At 36.0% G+C, this 13616-nt stretch overlaps 1 protein-coding gene across 20 annotated transcripts in view; it reads right to left on the reverse strand.

Annotated features, from left to right (window-relative positions):
- The window catches only part of ASPH (aspartate beta-hydroxylase), a 107990-nt gene that overhangs the window by 40023 nt on the left and 54351 nt on the right, over window positions 1-13616 (reverse strand). For all 20 annotated transcript variants that reach the window (XM_085572134.1, XM_085572132.1, XM_031504035.3 and 17 more), the window contains one exon: window positions 4619-4660. In XM_085572134.1, the coding sequence (XP_085428260.1) occupies window positions 4619-4660 (42 nt within the window). The remainder of the gene's footprint in view (window positions 1-4618; window positions 4661-13616) is intronic.

Below are 13616 nucleotides of genomic sequence, written 5' to 3' on the forward strand. Positions count from 1 at the left end.
AACTAAGAAAGATATTTCCAGGGGTGGGGGGGTCATAGGCTTTGTTTTCAAACACCCTTCCATCTCTGCTGTGATATAAATTCAATAATAATGCTCTTGGCAACTTGTGAATGACAACTTCTGAGTGTGGGACAATGACAAGTAGATACTGATGATGATGGTCTGTAGTTGTTTTCCAACTAATTTCATGATCTTTTGTTTTACTAATTCCCTTTGCCACCCACTAACAATACTACATCTTCCCAGTTCAAAGTTTCAATTATATTCTGAAGAACATACATATATTAGTAGACTTTGACTTGGAATTCAAAATTTACTCAAGTAATTGACCTCCTTCCTGATACTAGCCCAACATCATTACCCAAATTAGTTTTGGAAACTGTGCTGCATCTCAGTGGACACTTGAATGAGAATTTGATGATGATAAAAAACTCCTGTCATTGTCCTGTTGTTTGGGAAGCTCATTAGGTGAGATACAGAGAGTGTAAGTAATCTGCTTGTTTTATGGGCTTCTATAAATGATAACTTAGAAGGTATAAAACCAAGAAAACTGAATCTACACAATTTAAAGCCGGGAGCACTAGAATAATTAAAAGATCTTTCTAAACTGTATTGGTAGAACAGGCAAAACCACTATAATCAACTTATCTGGGGAAGTAATCAGACAATAAAAACAGAGGCATTTTAGGGGCTAATAAAGCTGGAATCTAATTACTATAATAAATCTTTAACTGCAGTTATTCCAGAACAATTTCCCTTGCAGTAAAAAGTATTCTACAGGGCTTTCTGTATGAAATTATTGTTGGTTGGTTGGTTAGATGTTGATCGTAAGAAACAACGGCAGAATGATAATTTTGGTTTTGGCATGCGCTTCCATCATTCACCTCTCCTTCACCATTAAGACTTTTGGATTCACTCAAAGAGTAGACTCGAGCAATCCTCTGACAAAACCAGAAAGAAATTTCTGCATTGACTTTCTGTTAAAACATACACTGTAATATTCTAATGTCCTATATATTTAGTTCAGAATGGCATCATGCAGCAGTTTTGGACTTTGACAATTACGCTTGTGTGTTGGTCATTGTGGAGTTGCAGTCATTCTGCACACAACTCACAGATATTTAATTGTAACCTGTATCAGATTTGCAAATCAATAGGTAGTATGTATATTGTTATAAGCAGAGCTTGCAAGGGTGCAACTCAGCCCACATAACCCAAGGAGACAATGCTGGAGGTGAGCTAACCATGTAAGCTCCTTCTGCAGACAACAGAGCTCTGTCCCCAGTGGAATTTAGCACATAACTGATCTTACCCTGCAGCAAACCCCTACATTCAGTCAGAAGAACAGCACTTTAATCTCCTCAGACTAGATCTCTACTGGTATCACAGTGGAATCCTACATATCTGCAAAGGTAAACACTCAGAGTAAACAATGGTGAATGCTGATCTGTTATCAAAATGACACCAAGTGGCAGGGGCATGTGTGGAATGACATTGTCCTAAGCCTGGCTTACATGTACTTCTGTTCCTAATGCAATGCAGCTGGGTGTTCCAGCCAAACAGCACTCATTTTTACTGTCATGCTTTATCAGTTTTGGAAAGGGAAAATTATTATTTATAACAATAGCACCTATGCTGAAATTCACTGTATGAAACAAACCTGTTCATAGCTGAAAATTACTTTTATATATGTTCACCAATATAAATAAATATTCAATATATGTCCAATAAGAATCAAAGTAGAAAAATTAGGCTTACTTAAAAATATTCTTTTTTTTAGTCTATGTGATCAAAATAAACTTAAAATCACCTCAGACAGAAAGACACCTTATGGATGTGGCATGCATGTCCTGCATTGTACTACCTATGAAACCTTTTAAAGAATTAGTTCTCATATTCACCTGGAATACCCATCCCATTCCAATTAATTGTTTAAATATAAAGTCTGATTGCATGCTTATGGATAAAATGAAGATTCCACCTCAATTAAATATAACAGAGAAATCTTGAAGCAACTGTAAGTTAGAAAAAAGTTTATTTTCATTTTTATTTCTTTAGAGAACTTTCCAGAGGGGGATTTTGTTAATATCAAATAATTTTCAGTGAGAATTTCAATAAACTTGATGAAATAGTTGAATATTAAACTTTACAAAATTATTAGGACACTTTACTAACCAAGTACTATGAAGGCTGCAGCAGGAAAAAATAATTATGTTGTAAGAGGTAAGAGCTACTCCAAGCTATAAATACTTTCTGCACAGAAGGCTCTTTGGAGCGTGTATGGCCCAATACCACAAAACAAATGCAGACATGCAGATGAGAATGTACTCTCAGAATCAGAAGCAAATCCTAACCCAAGCAAAACATGAAGTTTCAAATTCCCAACTCATTAGATTTCCAAATTTCCTACATATATCAGTCACAGTACAGTATATTTTATAATACATCTCTCATCAATTTATTGCTGCATCTTATTAGCCTAATTTAAACAAATTCAACAGTACCTTATACCACTTCCTTTGACCAAGACATCTATAGCTAACCACTTTTATTGAAAATGGAAATTTAAACCAGTCCAAACTATGAAAAAAAGTTTAAGAAAATTCAGCTTGTATGAAAATCACACAAGCAGTGTACCCATAAACAAAGTTCATTAAAAATGCAGGGTTGTTTTTCCTCATAGGATGAAAAATTCTATCAATTTAACTTTGAAAACAAAACTATCCCTTTTTCCACCTTATAGAAATTCTGTAATCTGCAGTGACATTTATTTAGTTGCTGTTTAGAAAGAAACAACCACAAAGCACCTAGGGTAGAAAAGGAAAGTAGCTCCACTTTGTCATACTTTCATATCCTAAAGCTCTTGTACAGACTCTGAAATGTTGCATAATAGTATGTATCTTGTACAAGCTGGTGTTTTTGCCTATGACTGCTTTTTGCCTATACTGGATGGATCTTGTACATCATTTTATTATACTGTTCTAACAGGTCTGTAAAAGCAGCACATAACAGTGAGTTTTTTCCTACTATCAAGTACATAGGAAATGGATTCATTGCAGTAAGATATTCCCTGCCAATAGATGGAAATGTAAGCATAATTGCCAAGCTTTCCAAGTTGTTTTGGTTGTGTTTTTTATATGTAATGCTTAAATAAAATGTCTGAAGTTTGCCAGTCCTAGAAAATTATGTTTAAACCACCAATATACAAATCCAAACCAAAGAAACCATACCACAATATTGGAAAAGTAGTATTTCTAAATACTCAAATATAAAATAACAGCTACAAAGGAATAGAGCTACTGAATTCCTCGGCACAGGCCCTGAGGTTTCTGGGCATTGTCAACAACCAGACACGACCCCAGTGAAGGAGGTTTTGCAAGCTTTGTGCAGTGACAGGGAACACATGGGGGCAGAACAAATGTCATTGCAGGGAGAGCACATTCAGAGCAGTGCTCTTCAACAAAACCTCACTTCTCCATCTAATCTGTCTCTGCACCTTCCTACCCAACCTAAGACAGACTAGGCAATCATGGTGTCAACATTAGCATGTCACCTGTCTCTTCATACTTAGCACAGCTGGCAGTGCTGAACCCAGCTCCAGGGGCCAGGCAGCCCACATTGCTTCTTGCCCTCAGATGCAGAGAGAGCTTGGTGGAACTCTGACCTCCAGAATACTAATCTAGGAGTATGACACTGAACATTTTAGTCCTTAAACAGCAGGACTTGCCATAACCATTCCACGACTCAGTGCAATGCTACAAGCTTGGGGCAGAGTGGCTGGAAAGCTGCCCTTCAGAAAAGCACCTGGGGGTGCTGGTCTCCAGCAGCTGATGAGCCAGCCTGTTCCCAGGGGGCCAAGAAGGCCAATGGCATCCTGGCTTCTATCAGCATTAGTGTGGCCAGCAGGACCAGAGCAGTGGTTGTCCCCCTGTACTCAGCACTGGTGAGGTTGCAACCAAATCCTGTGTTCAGTTTTGGGCCCTTCACTACAAGAAAGACATTGAGGGGCTGGAGTGTGTCCAGAGAAAGGCAACAGAGCACAAATCTGATGAGGCAGCTGGGAGTATTTGGGGGTGTTTGGAGAAAAGCAGGCTCAGGAAGGACCTTATAGTTCTCTACAGCACCCTGAAAGGAGATTGTAGTGAGTGTAGTGAGGTGGAGGTTGGTCTCTTTCCACAGGTAACAAGGGACAGAACAAGAGGCCATGGCCTCAAGTTGTGCCTGGACAGGTTTAGACTGGACATTAGGAAAACTTCTATCACTGAAAAGGTTGTCAGGCTGTCCTTGTGGCATTTAAAAGATGTGTTACTTAGGGACATGGTTCAGTGTTAGGTTATGAGTTGGACTCAATGACCTTAAAGGTATTTTCCAACCTAAACAATTCTATATTTCCATTCTGTAACCAGGTAAGATTGATTGGTGCACATTTATGCCAGCCTTGGAAACAACCAAGTGTTTACCAATAAAAGTACATTCTCTCTAGATGTTTATTCAACTGCAGTTTATGTACATGAGATGTGCAGGAGCAAAGCTTCACTAGCTGTTAGTCTAATTTAAATCAATCCTCCCAGAAAGCATGGTTTTGAATTTCAGAACAAAATGTTACTTTCAGACTTACCTTTTTCTGTTTTGTCATGTTCAGTTTCTTTTTCACTTTTCCCTAGAACATTAAAAATATAATTTCATTGAAATAAATTTATGTTATCATTTTACAATAAGAAAGAGATATAAGAAAATTACAATTTATACTCAAAATGTATTGAATCAACAAGACTTTTTGTTTAGTTTTTATTTTTTAAAATAACCATAGATTATTTTCTGAACTATACAGTTACCTAAAAGGTCTTTCCCTGCAGATGCTTCAAATATTACAATATTGCTTCCATCACAAAACATTTCACAGAATTTCTCCTCTAGATATTTCATATATTTTTTTTTGTATACAATTACAATGCAAGCTATTTTGCAAGAAAGAAAATCTGTTCACTAATTAAAAGATATTGGAAACACTAGCTTAATACATATAATTGTTTAAAGTATGAAAAAATAGAATCAATTGGAACTTAAGTCTCATTTTTAGAAGTGACTTGGGCACTTGGAAGCTTTTGTCTTTTTACAACTTCTAAAACAATGTAACAGGTTTTTTGCAAACATCTGACTGCAGAGGTAGATGTTAAGCAAGCATTAGGCTAGTCTGTAGCAAAGGCAAACTAAATCCTGGACAAAAATCATGTATGTGTATTTCATGAAGGTGGTAGATACATAAAAATCTTTTCCCCGCCTCTAAACACTTTTTGATCCTGCTCTACTCTATAACATAAAAAGCACCTTGCCTCACAATTCTAACAGTTATTCTATTTCCATGTCCAATTTTTTCCCAATAAGCTTCCAATATTTCCCCCTAATAAACTTAGAGAGCACTAAACAGGGAGCTCTGTTGCCTTTTTAGCTAGTTACTGTCCTCTTTAACATATACTGTTTAATGTGAGGTATTCTTACATATATAAAAAACATATTCTTTAATTTCCAAATAATTTACAGACACCTTATCTGAATACTCAATCTTTACTGTTTTCTAAGCTGACTGATCAGAAGCATTATAGTACAAATACAACATTTAAAAATGCAGAAAAACATTGAATTTTTTAATAAAGAAACTGGATTATGCACACACATGAAATAAAATTTTTTAACACTGTAATTTCACCCTTTACTATAGGCTGAAAACTGCTATTCCTGAATGTATGGACACTATAACTCTAATTTATATTCAGTACAAGGCAGAATGAGCATTAACTTGATTATATGGTAAATTAAATAAATATGATCACACTGAAAGTCATTCACCTCTTCAATTACATCATGGGATCTATATTGTCAATTCAATTGTAAGAAATGACAAAAGATCTATAGAGTCAATTACATACTAGGAACAATTATTACTGTAGCAGTATATTATTGAAAGCATTGTGCAGTATTTCCCAAAACCCCGGCTTCTTTATTTTTTTGCACATATCACACAATCAATAAAATGGTCATATGCCATCCAAAACACTACAATTTTAAAAGAGCAATAATGCAGTCCCAGATGAAATAATAGTTTATTTTTACAGTTTTCACACAAACCATTTCATATACTCATATTTCTATTTTTACCACCTCTCGTTACCGTGACACATCATGCCACTTAGCCACCCACTTCTCACATATCCTCTCCTTCATTAGCAACACTTGAGATTCTCACTTGGCCTCTTCTCTCTGCTTCATTCTAGGTCACTGGATAACCCACCTTCACACATCTTGGACATTCATGTTACTTCTGCAAGTTCTTTGCCATTACAGGGAAAACAATGTATATGACCTCCTTACTCTAAAGCCCACTCCTATCTTCTGTTTCTTGTCTGGCTTCACATTCTTTAATCCTGAGACTCATGCAACATGCAACCTACAGCTCTCCAACTCTCTATTTATGCACTAGAATCAGTTCTCCAAACTCTCAGACTATTTTCAGCCTGTATTCTGCTAAATTAGTTGCAATTGACTTCACTAAAGCCTCTCCAATGATCTTTAAATACTCCCACTTCTCCTCCTATGTAGCTGCTTTTGAAATTCATCACAACTTGATCTTGTTAGCTCTGAAGCTAAGAATTGACACTTCACTAGGAATTCACTTCAGCATCATATTCAGCACATACTGCTTTGTTCCTTCCACACTGATCCCTAGCATATTTCAATGGTGCAAAAGGTTTTAATTATGCTATTTCTGACAAAGGCTTGAAAATGTGCTCTCTCAAAGTCAGGAATATGATAATAAACCTTGAGACTATTTTGTCATCAACTTAAACCAACTGTAGCTCAAGCAAACAAATAGAAAAAACCTTAGCTCTTCCAACCACTCTCATCCTTTATTCAATATTTTCATTTCCAGCAAAATTACTGACAAAAGAGCTTTAGCTAATCTCTTACAGGCCAGGAGTGCTATCACTATATAACGAAGGCACCAGGGATTCCCAAGAAGGTTTCTACCAGGAAGAAATTTATTTTTCATATTACAATACAACTAAATGTTTTATAGCATATGAGAATGTTCCAAGTCACAACTAAAAATGTGTTTCAGACCTTGTAGATTTCATAGGAATCTCAATCAACAGTATAAATGCACAGTACTATTTATTTACATACACATATTTTTTGAAAAATATAAAATTACAAATGATGTTCAGTAAAATCTTTATATTTTTCAGCATCTTTCCTATACCAAATCTTAGCCATTTACTTCTTAGAAAGAAGTGCCAAGATATGGTACCTTTTCAATTACAGAGAATGTTAAAAAGTCACTTAAATTGTAGCAGATTGGCAGTATTAAAATACAACTTTAGTATTCTACTCTGCTCACTGGTATTTCTTCTTGTGATTTCCAAAAAAACAAAAAACAACTGAAGCCAAGATTTCATAGATTCACTGACATATAATAAGAGGCTATGTAGCAATGTGAAAATATTAAGGAAAAGGTAATTTTCTGACTTTTTTTTTAACTACTATTCAGTAATAGCAGATCATTAAAGCTTTGGTGGTATTTGAAAACTGAGAAGGTCAATGAAGATTTTTGCTTTCACAGAAGTGCATGGACATTATGAGATTTCTGATTTAAACTATGGACCATAACCACAATATTCTGTATGCAAAACAGATATACCAGTTTCCCAGACATTTGTGTTTGCTAAGAAGTGCTATCTCATCCATTATAAATTACAAACAGAAATGATGTTTCATGAAAAAAAATTCAGACCTAGTTGGTTGCAGAATGTTAATACTCCGAAAGGACAATCATGACACAATTATAGATGACACAGATCTTAGCATACTGCCCATTTTCTCTACATAACAGCAGCCAGAAAGAAAATTAATTTATTTTACTTGCTACTTGCTCCTTGTAAACAATACTTTCAAATATATTTTTTAATATTTAAATCCACAATTAAAAAATAATATTACTTAGTGTCTGACTCAAATATTTATCCCTATAGCTAATATTTAATACATTTAGGAATAAATAATGACACTAGAAAGACAAAGATATTCTTCTGTGTTTTATTGCAGCCAAACATTAAAATGGATTAAATACACATATTTTTAATAGTCCACTTGACCTTGCTCAGCTTGGCATATTTTTGTAAACATGAAGCACATAAAATCACATACCCAGTTACAAAATACTTAGAATTCAATCACAGCATAATATACTCTCACAGCCCCATAATTCTACAAATAGGCTGCCACTGTTATATAAAAAGTCTTCCATTCACCATTCTAAAATAATTCCCAAGATACCTCACAAAATATGGCTTTGTAAAAATTATTGCTCTGCAATTCACAATCACAGGTAATTTTACTAGAATATCCCATCCCAAAACACATCACAGTCTAAGTGTATTATTGCTTTCCTGAAAAGTCTAAAGATATCACTTTGGGACATATGTATTTGTTGATAAAATGTAACACGTGGAGTCTTACTGACATCCCAAACCCAAAAAAAGGGCAAGCATATATGATGCCCCTTTCACTACAAATGTAAGCATCTAAAACCCTGCCTTCAAAACAGTGTTACAGAAATTGAAAATCTTCCTGCAAACCAAAAGGTAACCAACGTTAGGGTTACCAAATTGATTTTTCTTTTTATAAATTCATCTTACTTTATGTCTCCTAAGCTCCTGTAACAGGCTTGGCATCTTCCTAAAATCACAGCAATTATTCCTGAGCCAAAAAGGAACACATGCAAAATATCAAAGAATAAAATATGTCTTCGTAATTGTGGAACAGCAGCACAGAACAGGTAAAAAGCACACCTGTTACATTAAAATTCTAAATCCCTCACAGTACCTAAATTTCAGATGTACCATTTTTAAGAGCATTCATAACTGTAGGTCTTAAATTCTGACATATTTTTCTTAAGGTTGAATTTCCAAAGTACTTTTTGCAAATCAAGTGTTTATGCAAATTTGACTTTTAAAATAATTTACTGAACATAAAGCTTATTAAAGCCAGCTTTGAGATAATTATATTGGTAGGCAAACCAAAATGGAATAATTTTACTGAATTCAACATGATTCTAGCAACTCAGTCTTGTTGCAATCTCCACTGACTCCCTGTCAGACTAGCATTTAGTCTCTAGACATTTTTGCCTGAAAAATCAGATAAGCATAAATAAAAAGTGCTAATTCATACATAACAGGTTTTTGAAAATTGTAATTTTGTAATTTGGCCTTTTACTAGTATGAATTAAACACACATTTTATACCTTGTTAGGTATTTTAAAAATCACCTGAAATTCATGTTGACATAACATCAGTGCAAAGAGATATAAGTCAAACTTCACAGCATAGTTTGTGCCTGATTAGTGTTTTCTAATAAAATGTAATTAGGCTGTATTCTATATCAGCAGTTATGAAACATTTAAAAATTCATAACATCATATGTTTCATTTGACCAAACTGCTCTGTACATACTGTATGAATCCACAACAAAAGATATATATTAAAATCTGAAAAAAATGTACTTGCTGCTATGTTATAAATAGAATATTAACAGTTGCTTAAACAGTACATGAAATGCAGCTCTAAGCTGTAACTCTGTCACAAACACAGAAGAAAAATAATGAATTCACTAAACTTGACCAAGGGAAAAAAAAATATCAGACAGGAATGTAAACTAAACATCCAAGTGTTAAAAATGCTTACTAAAATGACAGTTGGCTAAAACCCATTTACAGCATCTTAGTGTTCATTCCCCAAACCCTGAACTGCTTGGTAATTACATCATAAGGTCTATTTCAACCATCTGCTCCCCTTTTGTAGCGTATGGTTAGGACTGGTCCTCCTGATGTAGGGACTTTTCTTTTGAAGCTTTAAGTATCTGAAAAAATAAGGGGAAATCTATATTAAAGGACCAACCAAAACACAACTTCCTCTAAAACAACAACAAAAAAATCTTAAATGCTAAAAAATGCAACTTTGTAGCAGACTACTTAATATTAATAAGCTACCATTTCTAAGAGCTACCTTAATGAATATACACAAAGTTGCTGTACAAGGTGGGAAACAAAGTTGTAAGTATTTTTCTAGGCAGTGATTTTTTTATTACCATATGGCACTTTATTTACCTTGTAAAGTATATCTAGGCCATGCCACAAATTCATTTAAACATTTTTAGTTTGGTTTTGGTTTGGTTTTTAGTGTTGGTTTGATTTTGGGTTTTATTTGTTAAAGTCAAAGGCAACTAGAAAAGAGGAGCCAGGGAATGAGGAAGGGTCAAAGTTCTAAAGTGGAAACTTCTCTACATGTAAGGGGTTTCAGCAGTTGGTAGAATAAATGTAGAGTTATAAAAATGTCAAGAATACAAGGTGAAGGGGAGGAGTGGAGCAACTTGTCGATATTTTAAATCTAAACACATACAAGCAAATTCAGAGAATAACAGTATCCCCTAAACCCACAATGTCTCCCTCTAGTATTTATGTCCAACAAGTACCACTCTATCACAACCACTGCAATTTATGTGCCAGTGTAAGGTAGGATTAGCCAGAAAATCTGAATCAGTACTATTTCAAGCTAGTTTATCAAACCATTAGTTTATAAAGTGCAGATTATAACAGTAGCTAAAGTATCCTATATCTGGAAAAGAATGCTGGCAATAATTTCAGAAGTAAACTCAGAGAACTGGAAAACAGGACTTACAGATACCTAAGGATGTACTTGACTAGTATGAACTTTCTTGTGATGTGCCCTGAAGTCAGCAAAAAACTTTTGAATTGCACTCTAGCATATTCAAATCCCACACCCAGTGTCTTCCCCGGTGATATGAGAATGCTCCTAACAGCTAAATTCAATCTCTGAGCTCTCCTGTTTTCTTTTCAAAAAACTAAGTTCCAATGTTTTAGCTAAAAACCAAACTACTCCAAACCGGATACAAACTGGTGCCATCATGCTTCAAATGCAATTGTATAATTTGAACTACCAAAGAATACAGACTGTATAGTAACTTTTCTGAATTTCTTTCACACTACCTGATGTTATGTTTGTTACTGCTTAAAGAAAAGGAAATATTAGCTTTGAACAACTGATGAAATAAAACCACAAACAAAGAAGAAAGACTCCCGACAACAAAATCTCCTATACTGAACCCTCCATCACAAAGATATGAAAGAAACACAGGAAACATGGATGTCATATTCTGAGAGAAAAATCTGAGAGCAATGTTGCTTTCAAACTGAAATATTCACATCAAAAAAAGACAGGTAGATATACTTAATAGCAGAAGAACTAATAATTTAATAAAATTTTATTCACTGTCAGTAAAACTACAGACATAAACATGTCCTATATTTCTTTTGTCAGTTTCCCAAGAAGCTACTTGAATTTTATGTGCTGAAACAGTAAGATTTTTAGAAAAAACTATAAATACTGGTTCTTCTGCCCTCAGAGTGGTTCCCACATGACTACACAAATTACAAGGATTCTTAAGTTAGTGCAGTGCTCAGATTTTGTGCTGATCAAATTATTTTCATTTTCTACTTCCTAAACAAGAGATCATGAACATTCTACTATGTCTATTAATTACTTGTGTCTTTAATAACTGTAATAACTGTCTTTAAAACACATTTTGATTGATTCTATCACTTTTTCCCTATGAAGGAAAGAAGAAAATAATTAATTCATTTGAGTGCTGCTCGAAGGAATTAATTATGTGTTTCCAAAAGCTATGTCAGAATAGATGCCAAAATAATTTTGTGATTTAAATGCTGTGTTGCACTAATTTTGAAAACAACCACAGGTAAAAAAAGAATAAATCTAAAAGATTTATTCAGAAATACCTACAATTTCAAAGTAGAACAAGCTATTTCTCATTCCAGCAGTGTTTGAAAATGGCAGTCTCTCAGTATCACGATACAACAAAAGAAGAGTGGGTAACTAGGTTCAATTCCACCATCTTATTTGCAAGTACATCTGCAATTAGAGGAGTGATCATTCCTCTCCACTTGGCACTGGTGAGGCTGTATCTCAAATCCTGTGCTCAGTTTTGGGCCCCTCACTGCAAGAAGGACACTGAGGTGCTGCAGTGAGTCTCGGGAAGGACAGAGCTGAGGCTGGGTCTGCAGCACAAGTCTCATAAAGAGCAGCTGAGGGACCTGGGGTTGTTTAGTCTGGAGCCAAGAAGGCTCAGGAAGAACCTTACTGCTCTCCATAAATGTCTGAAAGGAGCTTGTAGCCAAGTGAGGGCCAGTCTCTTCAGCCAAGTAGCAAGAGATAGTTTGAGAAAACAGCACTGAGTTGCACCAGGAGAGGTTTAGATTGGGTGCGAGGAAAAATTTATTCTCCAAAAGTGTGGTCAAACATTGCAATGTGCTGCCCAAGGAAGAGGTGGAGTCCCCAGCCTGAAGGTATTTAAAAGATGTGTAGATATGACAGCTGAAATGGCTTAGTGGTAGACTTGCCAGTGTTAGGTCTAAAGCTGGACTTGAATTTAAGGGTCTTTTCCAATCTAAATGATGCTATGATTCAAAATGGTTTATATCTAAATCCATCACTAATATATAAAACACCTAAGTTCTTTTTTGTGAAGGTAGAAAAATTAATTTACAGCTGCACCACTGAGCCATAAATTACAACACAAAAACTGATAGAAATGTGGCCCAAAATGCCAAAATTTCAAGTTGGCACTTCTATTCTGAATTTAATTTTTAAATAGCATCTGTAAGTCAAGAAATCATCTCAATATCCTCAACTGACATTGTGTAGTGGAATTATCTACTGCTGAAATTTTGTAATAGTTCTGTAAGGTGTGGAGTTGTGTTATTTGTATGTTTTATTATCCCTGTATTATGTATTGGTTTATTCCTTTGTACCCCCGTGTGCAACTTGGTTTACCCCCAGTTTTCCTGCCTTGTCCTCCCTTCCCGCCTTCCCAGTATCTATCCATCACCCTGAAAGAGGCATTTTACCCCCCCCCGGGTGCCTTGTCTATCACTCGGTGCCCCTTCCCATCCATCCAGAAGCTTCTACTCAGGGCACTGGGTGATTGGGGAGGACCTGGGGCTCCCCCCATATCCTTCCCCCATTGGACCCCACCATATCCCCCCATCCCGGAGCCACCCCCTATCCCTATCCCCATCAGTCGTCGGTTACCCCTCCCTTACAGTTTATAAGCCAGTGCAAGCACCTTGTGCTTGTTCCTGTTGGCTGGCACCGTTCTAGGATATTTGGCCCCGTTGGGCTACAATAAACTCGGACTTAGCCCCCAGCAGGATCCGCTCTTCATTTACCACCGCGAGGCTTGCTAGCGCTGCCCGGAACCCACAAAGGCACTCTCCAAACCCCAGCTGGGAGCGGCGGAGGGTGCCTCCATCGCCCGCCCTCGCCCCACAAGAGCTAGCCGGGGCTGAGAGAAAAGGGATTTGGGGCGGGAGCGCGGCAGTAAGGGACTTTTTGTTATTTTAACTTTAAACAGCAAACTTTTCTGAGAGAAAACATCTTTTCTGCTTCCCCAGTTCCAACCTAATGCGTAACAAACTGAGTTCTTTGCTGAACTTCTTGCCCACACTATCAAAGATATCTACTATTTGT

This window comes from Lonchura striata, chromosome 2 (assembly GCF_050655825.1).
Source record: "Lonchura striata isolate lonStrDom1 chromosome 2, ASM5065582v1, whole genome shotgun sequence".
In the NCBI taxonomy this organism is placed as follows: Eukaryota; Metazoa; Chordata; class Aves; order Passeriformes; family Estrildidae; genus Lonchura; species Lonchura striata.